Source organism: Nyctereutes procyonoides, unplaced genomic scaffold, assembly GCF_905146905.1.
Source record: "Nyctereutes procyonoides isolate TBG_1078 unplaced genomic scaffold, NYPRO_anot_genome, whole genome shotgun sequence".
Lineage (NCBI taxonomy): Eukaryota > Metazoa > Chordata > Mammalia > Carnivora > Canidae > Nyctereutes > Nyctereutes procyonoides.
This window is the reverse complement of record NW_026575028.1, coordinates 7,460,705-7,477,663: the sequence shown is the minus strand read 5'-3', so window position 1 is coordinate 7,477,663 and position 16,959 is coordinate 7,460,705. Positions and strand designations below refer to the sequence as shown.

The 16,959-nt window shown below is 52.8% G+C and overlaps 2 protein-coding genes across 4 annotated transcripts in view; one reads left to right on the top strand and one right to left on the bottom strand.

Moving 5' to 3' along the window:
• Positions 1-285: 285 nt before the first annotated feature.
• On the bottom strand, positions 286-8,598 carry LTBR (lymphotoxin beta receptor). The gene is made up of 11 exons (XM_055315459.1): positions 8,523-8,598; positions 7,024-7,739; positions 6,788-6,884; positions 6,441-6,566; positions 6,209-6,361; positions 5,753-5,849; positions 5,513-5,604; positions 2,525-2,632; positions 2,160-2,185; positions 1,372-1,600; positions 286-1,207 (listed from the first exon to the last, which is right to left on the bottom strand). The coding sequence occupies exons 2-11, from the start codon at positions 7,117-7,119 to the stop codon at positions 966-968; spliced, it is 1,266 nt and encodes a 421-aa protein (XP_055171434.1). The 5' UTR covers positions 7,120-7,739; positions 8,523-8,598; the 3' UTR covers positions 286-965.
• SCNN1A (sodium channel epithelial 1 subunit alpha) overlaps positions 8,561-16,959 on the top strand; it is a 31,167-nt gene continuing 22,768 nt past the window's right edge. Inside the window, exons 1-4 of one of the 3 annotated variants that reach the window (XM_055315457.1) lie at positions 8,561-8,649; positions 9,062-9,171; positions 13,498-13,741; positions 15,908-16,267. In XM_055315457.1, the coding sequence (XP_055171432.1) occupies positions 15,912-16,267 (356 nt within the window). In that variant the 5' untranslated portion in view covers positions 8,561-8,649; positions 9,062-9,171; positions 13,498-13,741; positions 15,908-15,911. Of the gene's footprint in view, positions 8,650-9,061; positions 9,172-13,497; positions 13,742-15,231; positions 15,273-15,293; positions 15,734-15,907; positions 16,268-16,959 lie in introns of those variants that run through there. The other 2 variants (XM_055315458.1, XM_055315456.1) reach the window with 2 other exon arrangements.

The window sequence follows — 16,959 nt, the reverse complement described above, 5'->3', positions numbered from 1 at the left end:
AGTTCTGTAAGGGTGTGGTGTGTGAAGTTTTTATCTAAGAGGCCTCTGGAGCCTGACGGACTGGGTGCCAATCCAGCTTTGCCATTGGCAGCTGAACTGGGCAAGTCACTTGCCCTCTCTGTGGCTCAGTTTCCCCATTTGTTCAACAAAAATAGTAAAAGTCTCTATCCCAGGGAGATGTGGTAAGGATCACCTAGGTTAATATTGCAAAGGCTTTAGAACACTGGCTGTTACCTTGTCAGCCCTGGAATAGTGTTTTTATGTGAATCCGTAGAAAATAAGTGATCTAGGTCTTATCTCCTCTTTATTTGCATGTGGTTACAATTTATAAATACACTTGCTGTTTTCCTCCCCCTCCAAAACTCTCCCTTCTCCCTAGTAACTGTATCCAAATCCCCAGTGTTTAATGACTCCTTTTCTTGTCTGGGAGGAGAGGGGAGGGGTGGTCCTCCACATAATCTGTCTTCATGCAAGGGTCTACTTCAGTCCATGTGAAGTGTGGGCTCTCAAAGGGCCTCTGAAGCTGGGGGATGAACACCACGAGTCTGCTGCAGGTCCCACTGATGTCCTTGCAAGTGACCACGTGGCTGGCATCCTTCTGTGCCACACTGAGAGTTCAGAGTGTCATGATGGGCAGCAGTTAGCATCATATGTCCTGTCCGTGCTGGAAGCTGAGCTGCCACAGCCCCAGTGGGCAGAAGGGTCTGCAATGAAGTCTCAGGCCTGCTCAGATGGTGGCAAGAGTCTGGTAGCAGGTACATGCGCAGCTAGTGGCCAGCCCTGCTCTCGGAGATGCGTCTGAGGCCTGGCCCCTTGGGGTCTGCCTCTCAGGGGCCCTGCCCAGGCCCTCTGTCAATCCCATGTGGGTAGGGCAGCCTCAGGGGTAAGGTGTTCTCGCACCTGCCTTCTCCTGGCTTTTCCCAGACACTAAGAGGCATGGGTGTCAAGTTGGGTCCTTGTCCCTGTTAGAGGGCATGGCACCCCAGGGTCTCTGTTTCAGCCAGGTGCCAAGCTTTGCCATCCTCCTGGTAGGGTGTAGAGAGCCCAGGAGGGCCAGGGGCACCCTCTTCAGGGGTGGGGTATGGAGGCTCTGGGGAAGCAGGGGGGTCTCCAGGGCCTCGTGCTCCCCCCAGTACGGGCCCATTGTAGATGTAGATGTTGCCAGTCACAGTCACAGACCCGCCGGTGACGTGAATGCCATTGGTACCTGTGGGAGGGAGGCAGAGTGAGAGGGGCTAATGGTGTTTAGTCTTACTCTCTTTTAGTCTTCTCATTTCTGTCTGGCTCACATTCTTCTCCTGCCAACTGTCCCTCCCTTCCCATCTTTCCTTCCCTGCCCCCTCTTCTCCCTGCCTCCTGCCCTAGGCTTACCGTGGGCCACCTGGCCTTGTTCTGGGAACTCAGGCTCCAGCTCTCTGGCCTGGCTGAGAGGACTCTGCTGCTGTAGCATCTCTTCCTCCAGACTTGGGGGTGCTGGGAGTCTGGCTGAGGCTGAGGCCAAGTCTCCAGAGAAGGGTAGAAGAGGCTTTACCAGGTCCGGGAAATGTGGATTGACCCTAGGAGGCTCCCAGCTTCCGTCAGCAGTATTTGATTCCTCTCCCTGTAGGAGAAAGGTAGAGAACCAACCAATGATGTGGGCCTCAGACCCCCATCTTTCTTTAATCCCCACACCCCACTCCATGCTTAGGCAGCTCACTGTTCTCCTCTGTTCCACTTTATGCTCCCTGCCACAGGGCCTTTGCACTCGATGTCCCTCCTCCCGACACTTTCCCCTAGATATTGTGATGGTTGGCTCCCTTATTTCTTCAGCTCTCTGCTCAAATATTAGTTCATCAGAGAGGCCCTCTCTGCCCACTCTAAGAAAAATATACCCCCACCCTTTGCCACCGTCCCCCCTACCATGTTTTATTAGCCACTATCACCCCCTGATTCATTTAACTTTATTCTTGCTCCCCTGGCCTATAACTCTGGGAGGGCAGGTACTTTGTTTCAGTCACTGCTATATCCATGGTGCCCAGAATGGTGCCTGGCACATGGTAGGCTCAATCAATCATTAGTTGAATGGATGCTGAAGCCTGCACACTCTTATCCTGCCTACCCCACCCTGTTCACTTATGCCTGCCCGCCCCTCCTTATGCCTCTTCAGCCTTCCCCGTTACCTCTGGACGCCTTTTGAGCAGGGATCCTGTAATAGAAAATGAAATGAGGGTCAGGCCTCCAGTAGGCCTGGGCCGCTGCTGGGGCTTTTACCCTTCACACCCTGCTGTGGCGTTTGCTCCCCACCCTGGGTTCCCAGAAGGAACGAGCTATCATTGTCCTTATTTTCAGCCTCCAAAAGAGGGACAGGGTGGACAGAATGTCTGTGCTGGGGGCAAGCATCTCGAGTCTTCGGGGTGTGGATGGGCCGAAGGGTTGGCACTGGGGAAGCTGACTGTTCCTCCCACCCCAAACTCCCTCCCTCATTCAGGTGGGGACAGCCAGCTGGCCAGGCCCACTGCCCTGCTGGTACCCAGCTCCTTCCTACCCAGCTTCCTGCAGAGAGAGGGGTGGTTCTTCCAGGTGCAGGCCAGGACCGTGGTGAGGAAGAGGAAAGAGGCCAGTGGCAGCAGGATAGCCAGCACCATCACAGTTCCTGGGGGGATAGCAGACAGGAGAGCTGTGGTGACATGGGGTGGGAAGGGCAGAGGCAGGAGGGAAGCTAAGGACCAGCTTTCTAGTTCTCTGGGTGACCCACAGAAAAGGGCAGCACAGCTTTTCCCATCTAGACCCACTGTGGTTCCTAAAGGCAGTTAGAGAAGCTGCCCTTGGGTTACAGAGAAGAGGAGCCAAGTTGGACTTGGGGAGGACCCCCTGGCAGCCAGCAGAAACTCTGTCATGGATGGAGGTTTTTTGGGGGTGGTTCTGGTGGCCTGTGGGTGAGAACAGGAGTGTGCACAGGTGGTTTTCCAGGGCTGGAAGAGGGTTGCTGGGGTGGGTGGCGGGGCAGGAACGCTGGGGCTTGGGTTTGTAAGCAGACTCAGCACAGGGACATGTTTCTGTGGACATGACCATCTTAGAGACAGGCCACTGTAGGAGCTGGGATTGCCCCTCTGTCTCTGTGGGGGTGTTTATGGGGGTGGGAGAGGAGGGGCTGCAAGGTCTCCACCCCCTTGCTCAGGGCAGGTTCCAGGGCAGGGAGTTGGAAGGGAGGCTGGGAGTTGGGGTTCTCAGGTTCTGGTATGTAGCAGTGGATAATTCCTGTCTGTCTGCCTTTCTTTTAAAGATTTAATTTATTTATTCATAAGAGACAGAGAGAGAGGCAGAGACATAGGCAGAAGGAGAAGCAGGCTCTCTGAAGGGAGCCTGATGTGGGACTCCATCCCAGGGCCCTGGGATCATGACCTGAGCCAAAGGCAGATGCTCAACCACGGATCCACCCTGAAGCCCTAATTCCTGTCTTTCATAGCAGAGTCTACAGCACCCATTAAGTGTGCCTAGGCAAAGTCAGGAACACTTGGACATGTGCATACTGGGAGCTTGTCCTTTCTGATCCACCTAAATCTGGGGCCTGAGGGAGGGCAGAGTGGGAGGCATGGGAAAAAACTGGACCTGGAGTCAGAGACATCTGGGTCCTGGCCCAAGTGGATGACTATGTAAGTCATTCTACCTCTTGGAGCATCAATTTATTCAAAAATAAAATGAAGGGGTGAGGTACATATGATCTAAAATTCCAGCTCTAGAGTGCCAATTGTATTTGATACATCATTAAAAAGTAACAAAAGGACATGGAAAAAGATTTGATATATTTGAATGAAAAATCAAGTTACAAAATATTCAAATGACTCCACTTCTGGGAAAACAATTAGATGTGTAGACATACATAGAAAAATGTCTGGAGGATATATTAAAAAATATTAAGAGTTGGATAATGCTAAGTGATGATCCTGTGGATGATTTTTAGTTTTGTTTCTCTGAGTTTTCTTTTTTTCTTTTTTTTCTCTTTTAAAGATCTTTATTATTATGAGAGAGAGAGAGAGAGTGAGTGAGTGCCAGCAAGAGACAGAGAGAGCATGAGCATGGGGGCGGGGGAGGGGTTGCAGAGGGAGAAGCAGGCTCCCCACTGAGCTCGGGGCTGGATCCCAGGACTCCAGGATCCTGACCTGAGCCTAAGCCAAAGGCAGACGATTAACCAGCTGAGCCACCCAGGCTCCCCATGAATTTTCTAATTTTCTAGAGGTGTGCGTGCATTCTGGCATGGGGTCTGGAATAAGAAAGAACCGAGAAGAGATCTTCATAATACCAGTTACCACGTGGGTGATCTGGGGCAAGTCACATAAACTCTACTGAGCCTCCTCCCCTCAGTGAGGATAATAATAGAACTACAGTTGACCCTTGAACAACATGGGGGTTAGGAGCACTGACCCGCGTGCAGTTGAAAATCCATGTATAACTATTGATTCCCAAAAAGTCTTAACAGCAAATAGCCTACTGTTGGCCATAAGCCCTACCAGTAACATGGTTGAGTAGCACATATTTTGTATGTCATGCATGTATTTGTATACTGTGTTAAAGCGAGAGCAAAGAAAATGTTATTAAGAAAATCATAAGAGAAAATATATTTATAGAACTGTGCTGTATTTATTGAAAAAAAGCCACATGCAAGTGGGCCCGCGCAGTTAAAGCCAGTATTGTCCAAGGGTCAGTTGTACTTTCTAGGGTCATTAAGCAAGATTAAATGAGTTAGTGATTGTCAAGTGCTGGCAGAGTGCCTGACACACTAACTCTCACTACATGAAAGCTATTATTATAAATATTTGGTAATTTAAAAAAGGTAATAAACTTTCTCTCAACGAATAATGTTCACAGTCATTAGAAATATCCCTTAATCATCTGTTAGGCTAGGAAACCAGTAACTTCACAGAAAGAAACAAAACAAAACAAAACAAGAGTCAAATGTGGGATGAACTCTCTCATAATGAAAGTGTGTAATCTAATAAAGAGATTTTCAGGGACACCTGGGTAGCTCAGTGGTTGAGCATCTGCCTTCAGCTAAGGGCGTGATTCTGAGTCTGGGGATTGAGTCTCACATCGGGCTCCCCATGGGGAGCCTGCTTCTCCCTCTGCCTATGTCTCTGGCTCTCTATCACTCATGAATAAATAAATAAAATCTTTAAAAAAAGGAGAGAGAGAGGGAGAGATTTTCAGTCTAGTAGATTATATGATGGGGGCATGTCCAAAATGATGACAATGATGTCAGTTACAATCACATATCAGTGTAGGAGTGGTCCTTGGCATGATATTATATGCAACTTACAAGTTATAATACATAACTTAAAAAGAGTATATGTATTTGTGTATATTAAGCTGGCCTAGGGATACTCCGAGTTTTCTTTAGGGAACTTCTCTGCTTGCCCCAGTTCTGAGGGAGAAGGATTCATCTTTTCCCCATTTTCTTAGATGGGAGGAATTAAGACATCTTCCCACAGTCCTCCCACTGCCCCCTCCATGTGCTCCTCAGGCCCAGGCCCCTCACCTGGCGTCTCAGAGTGCTCTAGTGGATTTCTGCAGCTGGTGTCAGACTTGGCAGTGCCTGGAACTGCCTCCACCAGGCCCTGCTCTTCACACCTGTGGAGGATAGAGAGGCCCGACTCAGGTGCACACAGGGCTGGAAGTGGCAAGGCGAGCCCTTGGACAGTGAGCATAGCTGGGGTGGGGGGTGGTCAGCATCTGGGACTTCTGGGGTGGTAGGGGTACGGGGCGGGGGCACACTCACCTTGTGTGGGGCTGGCAGCGGGCCCTGGGGGAGGAGGTATTCTGGAAATGCCCTGCTTTGCAGGGAACACAGTTACTGTTAGGCACCCCGACTTCATCTGGCAAGAGAAAAACAAGGGCCAGCCAGGGTGAGTGGCCAAGGGGAGTCTCTCCATGAGTTTCCTTTGCTCCCACTGGGGGGCCCCTTCCTGCCCACCTACCTCATTCTGGTCTCCCTCTTGCCCAAGGGGCCTCCCCAGAGCTGAGAGAAAGCTCCCGAGGCATCTGTTCCCAGTTCCAAGTCTCTGCACACCCCTGCTGTGAGCCTTTTGCGGGAGGGGGCGGTGAGAGGGTGGCTCTATATACCAACGAGAACTACCTTGGGGCACCCCACAGACCCAGCACTATGCACCCTGCCCCCTTCAGGATCACAGGGACCCAGCGTCCTCCCTGCCCTCTGGCCACAGTGACCTCTGACCTGTCAGCTCAGCTTCGGTGCCAGGCGGGCAGTCAGAGAGTGGCTCGCAGTGTACACACTCAGTGTCCCAGTGTACGCAGAACATTCCCGGCTGGCAGCGGCACTGGGTTTTCTGTCTGCTGGTGCAAGGCATGGTCTCCTCAAAGCCCAGCACTGGTGGGGAGACAGGAGAGCTCAGCGGAGGGGCTGCATGCCAGGAGATCCCAGCCTCCCCAGGCACAATGCCACTCACTCTGGTCACAGGGGCGGCACAGCTGGCAGATGGAGAGATGGTTCCAGTGCTCGTTGTAGGAATTTTCGGGGCACATGGCACACACTGTGTCCTGGCTGCGGCTGCATTCCACTGAGACGTGTGTGCCTAGAATGTGAGTGGGGCAGCTGGAATGTCAGGGGAGCAGGGTCCCCCCTCGCCTCTGCTGCTTGCTGGGGGACCCTGTCCTCTCGACAACCGCACATGAAGGATGGCCAGCTGGTTTTCCTGGGAGATGGTGTCTGCCTTCCCTCCAAGGGAGAGAGGTGGGCCGGAGTCCCCTGCAACTCATCTCCCATCCCCGGCTTCCTCTGGCCCTTGCCTCTCACCTGGGGGGCAGCGGGAGCAGCAGACCTGATGCTTGGGCTCGTAGTATTCCTTCTCCCGGTCCTGGCAGGTTTGGTTCTCCGTGTGGTAGGGGAGCTCCTTCGAGGGGAGATGGGGAGCAGGGGCGAATTATTCAGGGGTCAGCTGGGGAGGGCAGAGGGACTAGAGGGAGGGCTGCCCAGACCCCTCTGCCCCTCCCCAGCCGGCCACCACCCACCTGCATGGGCCCCTCCCTTACCAGTCGGGCCTGGGATGCTGCCAGGAGACCGCAGAGACCCACGATGAGTGGCCCCCAGGCCAGGCCGCAGGGGGAGGCGGCCCATGGCAGGCGCATGGCGGCCAGTCGGCCAGTCGGCCAGTCGGCCAGTCGGCCAGATGGGTGGAGGCCTGGGAGGAAGGTGGGAGGCCTGCAAGTCCTGGGCAGCGGTGGCAGCAACCTCCTGAGCCCAGGGCCTGGGACAGGGCTCGGGCTGACGTGCCCCCGGGGGCCCAGCGGCCGGGCCTGGCCTGGCCTCCAGGGCTCCAGCGCCAGGCTCAGGAAGTGGGAGTGGAACGAGCCAGCCTTCGGGGCGGGGACAGGGAGCTCTGGGAGCAGAGGCAGCTGTCGCAATCGGGGAAGAGGAACAGGCTTGGCTGCCCCGATGCAGGGCGGGAGGGGGCGGCCGGGAAAGCACGTGAGGGCAGCAGGGCCGGAACCGGGCCTCCTCCCTTCTTCGGAAGTCTGGCCCGGAGGGGAGGACCACGGAGCCAGGCTAGGTGGGGAGGGGGCAGCGGAGCCAGTGGGCAAGGCTCAGATGAGCCCTGGAGAGCAGGTCAGAGCTGACTTGGAACAGAGAAAGACGGACAAAGCTGTGTCCAGCTGGGTGCCAGATCTGAAAGTGGAAGGGCCTGTGACCCACGGACACAGAGAGTGCGGGACCCGCAGATGACCACAGCCAGCCAGCCACGCAGCATCTAGGAAACAGAAGTCCCAAGCTGGCATCCGTCTGGACTCCTGGGGGTTCCTGCCCTGTTGTGTGCTTTTTAAAGATAAGCTACAAAGGAATAACAAGTCAGCCGGCCCTCCCCATCCTTGACCCATCCTGGTGCACACATTAGGGGGCACAGGTCACCTACAAGACACTGCAGAGAGGGCGGCGGCCCCTGATCCCCAGTGCTTAGATGACAGGGAGGAAGGGTAGATCCAGTTCCCAAAGACCAGTAGGGGTGGCTGCAGGGATCTGGGCAGCCACAGCCCTCCTTCCCAGCTTCCTCACCCAGGAGCCTCTGAATCCCTCTGAACTGGAGGAGGCTGAGATCCCTCCCATCCAGCCCCCTTCCCTCAAGGATGAGAAGACAAAGGCTGAGGGGGCCACATAGAGGAGACCGGGATTCCAGGGGGACTTGGCCTCGTCCCTGCCCCCTTTCTTCCCATCATTTCCCTGTGACCCATGAACAGCACCCCCCATGTCCCCTTATGCCAGGCTCTCCAGTCCTCAAGATTCTGTGTTCTTGGCTAGCTCCCATCTGTCCTGGAGGTCCACCAGGGCTCTGAGAAGCACCCCTACCCCAGGCCACACAGCCACCCCCCCCAACCCCCAGTGCAGTCTGTGACCTATTGCTTTTTGCCTCCCACCCCACCAGGCTGGGAGCTCTGCAATGACGTGGACTGAATCCTTAAGTCTGGGTTCCTGTGCTTAGCCCAGTCTGGCCCATTCCAAGTGTTCCAGTACATAGTTACGGAGTAAATGGTGATACCTTGTCCACGTCACATAGTCGATGTATGTGGAACCAGCCTAGACTCCAGAGTTCCTGATTCCCGGGTCCTGAGCTCATTCCGGCAATCATGCTGCCTCCTCTTCTGTACTCATCCTTTCAGGAGTTGGTTGGTCTGACTGGCTGGACAGCCTCTTGGTGGAGGAGTTGGGAAGTCCTAGTGTAGGAGTGTATCTGGGGAGGAGGCTCACAACAGAGTGAAGGGCCTGCCTGAGTTTAGGCCTTTTGCTGTCCTCCCCTGGTACAGATCTGTACTGTACTGTACTCAGATCTGTGGTCTGCGGGCCAGTGTTTATATGAGTGGTCCAGGGCTGCCCAGAAAGGGACGAAATTTCAGAGCCGCATGCACCACTCAGGGCTCCTGCTCTTTCCGGGTCAAGGGAATTGGGGGCTGGGATTGGACTCACCACTGAGCCCTTCAGTGCATGAAGGTATATGTGTGTGTGTAGGGTCCCTAAAACCTCTTTTCTCTTTTTATTATTTTTTATTTTTAAAAGATTTTATTTATTTATTCATGACAGAGGCGGAGACACAGGGCACTCCCTGAGGAGAGCTTGATGAGGAACTCGATCCAGAACCCTGGGATCACGACCTGAGCCAAAGGCAGATGCTCAGCCCCTGAGTCACCCAGGTGCCCCTCTTTTTTTTTACTTTTTATTACGGAAATTTTCACGTAACATATACCTACACAGAAGGGAAGAAAATAACATCGTGAACTGTAGCTTCGGCTCATGGCCAGTCTTCTCTCTTCCATACAGCCCTCCTCTGTTCTTCTAATCTTTCTTTAATTCTTTGGAAGGAGACCCCAGACATGTATCAATTTCATTTGAAAATATTGCAGGATTTTATTAAAATGCTAGGAACTCCAGTTTTTTTTTAATTGAGGTATAACTTACAAACAATGAAATGCATAAAGTATGCTAATCTTATATACACAGATTGGTGAATTTTCACTTTTGTATGTTCTTGCGTATCTCCCTAGAACACTTCTTGCCCTTCAAAAGGTTCCTGCTTCACAGGTAAGCACTATCTCAGGTCTTTTTTTAAGCCCAGGTGGCTGAACTCCTTCCTGCTGTCAGTTCACCTTCAAGGACTCTCTGGATCCTTAAGAAGAGTCTTAAGATGTGGACTTTAATCCCCTCTCTGGGCCTCTTTTCTTCTTCTTTCTTCTTCTTCTTCTTCTTCTTCTTCTTCTTCTTCTTCTTCTTCTTCTTCTTCTTCTTCTCCTCCTCCTCCTCCTCCTCCTCCTCCTCCTCCTCCTCCTCCTTCTTCTTCTTCTTCCTTCTTCTTCTTTGCCAGTCACCTACTGGTTTGCTTGCACATCTGTTCTGTTCTGGATCACTATTAGGAACTACATTTCCCGGATTCCCTTTTCCTCCAGCTTCTGGGTAGTTTCAGCCAATAGGAAGACCCAGGTTCTTTCTCCCCTTTCTCTTTGCTCTGGGACATGGGACATCATCTGTGGTTGGTTGTGCTTCTTCCTTCTTTCCTTTCATAATCCTGTCTCCTCTCAGGGAGCCCCCACTGTTGACTTCCCTTTGAATGGCTCAGGAGGCCTCTGGGTCTATAAAGCTACATGACCCTGCTGGCTTTCCAGCCCTAGAGATAGGATGGACTGGCCTCCTGCTTTGTAGCTTTCTGGGTTGTCTTGCTGTCCCCCATTGGCTTCTTATCTTCTTCATCACCCGTGTACCAATTCCCTGGGCTAAATTTCTTCCATTTGAAAGACTTGGAGTGTTTCTTGTTTCTAAGCTGGACCATGATTGACAAAACTTACCAATAAGTAGTTATTATGCCTACCCAATCTCCTCCAGAGGATAAAGGAAACTCACAGGTGGATCCATGAATTCTTTATGGGCAGGGCATTGTCTTGGTTTCTTTCCTTTGTGTTCTTTGCCAGCTTCCTTCAAGTTTTACTGAATTCCATTGGGCAGTACCAGGTGTGGACTAGTGTACCCCATAGATTCCCAGAATGTTTGGGAGTGGGGCTCTTCTCCCAGGCCTACTTTCAAGGGTACTGGTGAGAGATTTTTCTTCCCAGAGGTCCAGGAAGAATCCCAAAAGGGTTGGTGGGAATGGATTCTTTTAGATACTCTCTCTCTTTCCTCTTCCCCACACTGCTCTTAGCCAACTGGTGTCCTTAAAAAGGACTTGGGAAACACTGAGAGACTTATCATGGGTGAGGGCCTTCCTTCCCCAGTGTGTTGGCATTTTCACTGGTGACCATCCTTTCCAATAATCCCAAGAATTATTGGTAGAGAAATTGGGTCTTGACCCAAAGGAATAAACTTCTTCTTTTTTTTTTTAAGATTTTATTTATTTATTCATGAGAGACACAGAGAGAGAGGCAGGGACATAGGTAGAGGGAGAAGCAGGTTCCACGCAGGAAGCCTGATGTGGGACTTGATCCTGGGACTCCAGGATCGTGCCCTGAGCCAAAGGCAGATGCTCAACTGCTGAGCCACCCAGGTGTCCCAAGGAATAAACTTCTTTTTTTAAAAAAAATTTTTATTTATTTATGATAGTCACAGAGAGAGAGAGAGGCAGAGACATAAGCAGAGGGAGAAGCAGGCTCCATGCACCGGGAGCCTGACGTGGGATTCGATCCCGGGTCTCCAGGATTGCACCCTGGGCCAAAGGCAGGCGCTAAACCACTGCGCCACCCAGGGATCCCCAAGGAATAAACTTCTAATGGTGAACTTCTAAGTCTCCTGCTAGGAGACTGGAGTAGGAGTGGCAAGGAGGAATTTTCTGGTGCATCCTTTTAGGTTAAGGACACCATATTAAGTCTAGATAGAAGGATCCCTGTTTTCCACGGTGGGCAGTCCAGTGTTGAGAGGCTAATTAGCTCTAAGTAGTGAGAATAAAGAGTTGCATTTAATTGAGTGACTCATTTTTTTACGCTAGAAAGAATAGAGGCTGAAATGGAAAAAGTGAAGGAAATGTAGATAAATTAATAGATTACAAATAAATGGGTTGTCAGCGGAAATCAGGATGTTGGATGGAGATGCTTTCTCAAGAATGCTTATTCCCAAGATGAATAAGACTAGCACTTGTTCTCAGAGAACTCATATGCACGCACATGGATACACACAGGTACACACACACACACACACACACACACACACATGCCAGGATAATAATAATGTACGGTGATAAGTGCCACCATAGAATTCTCAACAAGGCTTTCTGGGAGTGGAAGAGCATTATTTCCATCATGTCCTGTTCCCCAGAGAGCAAGGAGCAGGAAGACCCTTCCAACTTACAACCCTCATCCCTTTGCAGACCCTCTGTTTTTCTTCTCTCCCTGCTGCCTTTGCACATTTTATGGCAACCCCACAGGGTCAGGGGATGGCTAGTGCTAGGAGGGAAGAAACAGGGAGAGGCTAGGGGAACTTCCAAAACAAGTACAGCAAGGCCCTAGGTCCCCCATGGAACAAGACTCCACTTCTCTGGAAGTCAGGGGAGCAGCACTGAGCGTGGAAAAAGAAGAGGCTCAGCTCTTCATTGGGCCTCACTACTAACTCCTTGTTGTCTGTGGGCAAGTCACTTTGCTTCTCCAGGCCTTGGCTCCCTCCTGTGTTAAGTCAACTGGAAGGGGCCTGTAGGACCATCTGGGCTGGCTCACCTTTCCTCCCCGCTGCCATTTCACTTTTTAGATGAGAATATGGGGGCCCTGAGAGATAAAGTTGCTTTTTCAAAGTCACATAGTTTAGGGGTGCCTGGGTGACTCATATGTTAAGCATCTGCCTTCAGCTCAGGTCATGATCCTAGGGTCCTGAGATCCTGCTTTATGCTCTCCCTGCCACTCCCCCTGCTTGTGCTCTCTCTCTGTCAAATAAATACATAAAATCTTTAAAAGAAGAAAACCACAACAAAGTCTCGTAATTTAAAGGCAAAAATGGGAGTCACAGAATACCTATGACATGGTCCCGTTTATGAAAAAAAGTGTAAGTTTAAAGAAATACATATAGGTCTATAAAAGCACACAAAAGATCCAGATGGACATACAGATTATGACGGCTCTCCTTGGGCCGAGGGGTGGGTAAGAAATGGGACAAAGGGGAGCTTTTGTTGGTCTGTATATTTCTGTATTGTTGGAAAGTTGCATTGTGACAACAATGTATTTGGGCATGATTTCTGCACTTTCAAAGATACTATTTAAAATGGAGCCATGAAAAATAAATAAATAAATAAAATAAATAAAATAAAATAAATAAAATGGAGCCATGACCAAAGCAGAAGAGCAGGTCTTAGATTTCTATGTTCCTCACAACAACAAACTCGATCTGGCCCATTCCAGATCTAGAAGGACACTTCCTGTAAGCATGCGCTGCCTTCCTGTACCCTGACAGCAGTTATAGGGACACCACACGCTCGAGCTCAGCCCAGACCAGGCCTTGCAATTCTTCTTACAGAGCCTTTGAGATTAAGACTGTGTGTTGTGCTGCTTTTAGCTATGGTTGGGTTTCAGACACCAGCTAGCTAATACAGAAGACAGGGCAGTGCCTCTGTGAACCTTTCAGATGAAAGGAGCAGGGTGTCATATACCCTATTTGTAGGTAGGATGGTTCCTTGTATAGGGACCTGGTTCCAGGGAGAATAGAGGTTCTAGGAGTGTCTGGGTCCCGTGGGAATGTGAGGGGATGGTGTCGAGAGATTTTCAGAGTCAGGGAGATAACCCAGGACCCAGATTGCTAATGAGCCCATGGACTCTGTGTGTGAACCTCCCTAGCTTTCAAAACCAGGTGCAAGGGGGCTCCAACTCCCCGTGAGTCTCTGGCTGGTTCATCATGGGAAATAAATGGCAAATGCCCTCAGTAGACAACCCCAAAGGAGAAGAATTATGATTTTGTGTTTCACTTAGCTTTTATTTTGTTTGAAAACTGGTTTCTTTTGTGGAGGGTCAGTTTCTTCATCTAGAAAATGAAGGAAAACCCAGGCTTTCCCTTTCTAGGAGGGGTGTCTGCAGCAGGGATCAAAGGAAGGGAGGGGACCCGATTTGGAATCCTGGTTGACAGCAGCTCTCACTTTAAGAGGCCACAAGAGACCTCTGGCCTCAAGAGGAAGCTCCATAACCTGGCTGCACCCCCAATTTGGAAGTACCCTGCTTCCTTCTTATTTGCCTGGCACACTCTTTGGCGTTCCTCAAGAGGCAGCTGGGATGTTACCTCCTCCAGGAAGTCTTTCTGAGTCTCAGGGTGAGTGCCTCTCCCCTCTCCCGGCCAATCAGGGGTTCTCTCACTACTTAGTTCTTATCTCTGCCACTAGAGTCCTAATCTTATGTTGCCTGCCTATCCTCTTCCACTGAGTCTTCATCAGTGCTCTGGCAGGGCCTGTATCTGCATGTCCCAGGACTGCTCCTCCAGGGAGGCACTGGAAGCTGGAAGCCAGGAAGCGGCCTGTGGTGGGTGGGTGGGTGGGGGGCACCGTGGTGGACACCACCTCCCTCCCGTGAGGCTCAGGGCCTGGGTTGTATGGCTGTGCCTCCTTGGGATATGTCTCTGGGCTTTCTGCCTGACCCTTCCCTTTCTGTGTCCTCACTGCTTACACTTCACTCTTTATCCTCTTGCTGGATTAAGTCTGGAGCAGAGATTTTGGAGGAGAAACACAGCCCCTACCAGTGAGCTTTTTCCTTCCTTCCAGGGCTGGTGTAGCCTTGAACTGTGCCCACCTTCTCCCTCCCTGACACCCATGCTGCCCACATCCCTCCCTGTTCCCTCAGGGCCTGCTATCCCTAATGCTCCTTGGGCTCCATCCAGGTCTGTGCCCAAGTGCCCTGCCTGGCCCCTGTGCTGCCTCTCAGTGACCACATTCCTGCAACCCCGTGACCACAATAGGGGACATTACACATTCCTGGCCTGGCAGCCTATGGTGTGGTATAAAAAAGAACAGAATGTCCCAGGGCCCCGCCCAAGCTTCAGCTTCACCTGCACCTTCGTCCCTCCCTGGCCTGGACAAGGTAGAGGGTGGGAGTGGGGAGTCAGGAGGGCAGAGGATGGAGCAGGGAGGGTGGGCTGAGGAGCGCTCTGTACTCCAGAGCCCAGTGGGGCCAGGAGGTGTTCCCAGTTTATTGAGCAGGGAGGAGGCTTGCAGATACCCCTTCTTCTTCTATAAGACCTGGGGGGTGAGGCTGACCCTCGGGTGCCTTTGGAAGGAGTCCTCAGGGAGGGGCCCCAGCTCCTGGAAGCCCACTTGGGGCTTCTTCCCCCTTGATCTCCTGCCAGGGAGGGGAGAGTCCCTTCAAGGCTGGCTCCCTCCACTTCAAAGGCCTGGTCCCCACCCCTCTGCCCCTCCAGCAACTCTGCCCTCCCCTCCCAGGCCTCCATCCTGTCCTCCTCTGTGGGTCTGCCTTTATCTGCTGCCTTCCCTGTTCTCCTGGTCTCCCCCCAATCTTAGTCCCTCTCATTTGGGCTCCAGGCTTGGTGTTTAGGATTCCTCTTCTTTTCAAGATCTCTGGCCCTGCCCTGTCAGACTGTCTCTGGCCTCCTGGTCTGTCGGCCCCTTGCCATTACTTTTGGTTGGGAGGAGGCCTCTCGCCCCCTCCAGCCCTGAACTCCCTGGGCATCTGCCCTCAGGAGTTCTCCTCCCCTTGGAGAACTCTCAGCTCTGACTCCTCCTTGGCCCCTCCTCCTGCCCTGCTCACCTTTAATTGAGATGCTAATGAGGCTTCTGTCGCTTCCATCCCAGCCTGGCGGGCGGGCTCCCCAGACTGCCCGCTGCACCTGTCAGGTGAGGGGGAGGAGAGGCTCGGCTGCCAGATTCAACTGGAAAGGAACCAGTCCCAGTCCAGCCACAACCTGGGAGCTGGGAGCAGGAGGCAGCCCAGACCTCCTGGAGCCCTTCTGTCCCTGGGACAGAGAGGGAGTCAGGACACAGCTGAAGGCGAGGGCCAGGGACGCAGAAGAGCCCACCTAGACTGAAAGGGGGTGACGCGGGGAGAAAGAGGAAGAGAGGCAGGATCAGAGAGCCTGGCACACAGACAGGAGACAGGCCAGGAAGAAGAGAGCTGAGAAAGAGACCCAAAGAAAAGCAGAAAACAGAGAGGGGGGGGGGGAACTGAGCTGGGACACAGGTCTTGCAGGAAGGAGACTGACAGCTGAGGAGACAGACAGGGAGGTGCTGGGACAGAACCCCAAAGGGTGGCTTCCCAGGGAAGCCCAGCAGCAGCTCTTCTGCCCGGACTCCGGCAGGTCAGCCAACTCTGGGAAGGTGGAGGGAGCGAGGGAGGGGCGGAGAAGGGTGGGCTCCAGGGGGGATGGGGGCCTGGCCAGTAGCCTCCCTCTGGGTCGAGGTGATAATAGGAGAGGCACCAGAGCTCAGAATGCAGCACTGACCCCGAGCCTCCATGACCCCTGCTCCCCAAGGCTCATGAAAGGAGAGTGTCGAGAGGAGGAGGGGCTGGGCCCCAAACCCGTGGCCCCCCAGCAGCCCACAGAGGAGGAGGAGGCCCTGATTGAGTTCCACCGCTCCTACCGGGACCTCTTCCAGTTCTTCTGCAACAACACCACCATCCATGGTGCAATCCGCCTGGTGTGCTCCAAGCACAACCGCATGAAGACGGCCTTCTGGGCCGTGCTGTGGCTCTGCGCCTTCATCATGATGTATTGGCAGTTCGGCCAGCTGTTCGGGGAGTACTTCAGCTACCCCGTCAGCCTCAACATCAACCTCAACTCCGACAAGCTTGTCTTCCCTGCTGTCACCATCTGCACCCTCAATCCCTACAGGTCAGTCCATCCACCAATCTCTCTGCCACCTCCCAGGGCACCTGGGACACAGGAGGCAGACCTGTAGACCCGAAGACCTGGAGAGGGGTAGGAGGTGGCGAGATGGGGAACCCCTGCCCTGAGGGGCTGGCGGCTCTGGCCAGCAGGGGTGGGGGTGGGGGGCCCTCCTCGCATGGCTTATCCAGAGTGTGGTTGGTTGTTGGGCCAACGTAGCCCTCCTCTTCCCTTCTCCCTTCCCTTCTGCCTCCCACAAGTGGGAAGGAGTGCTGATGAAGTGAGATGCCGATAAACTCCAAAGGGCAGGATAGAGATCATTCCCATCCCTTCCCCGAAGCAAAAGGAGGGCGAAAACAGGCCTCCTCCACCCTGAGAGAAGAATGTGATGAAGAGGTGAAGGGGTTGCAGGTTCTGTGGTGGTGGGTGGGGGGTGGGAGCCGGCAGGGATTGCCCCCCTCCCAAGTGTGTTGGTCTTGGTGTAGAAGGGGAGTGTAGAAGGGGAGTTTGTTTCAGAGAAAACAAGGTGGGGGTGGTGGCAAAGCAGTCTGAGAGCACTAAGACTGGGGGTAGAGCCAGAAGGAGACCAGGATAGGATAGGATAGAAAGCAGCCCCGGCCCCTCCCCATTCCAGTGGTTCCTCCCAAAGCCCCAGTTGACCCCTGCTGGGCTGTACAGCTAACCTGCCTGGGTGCCTG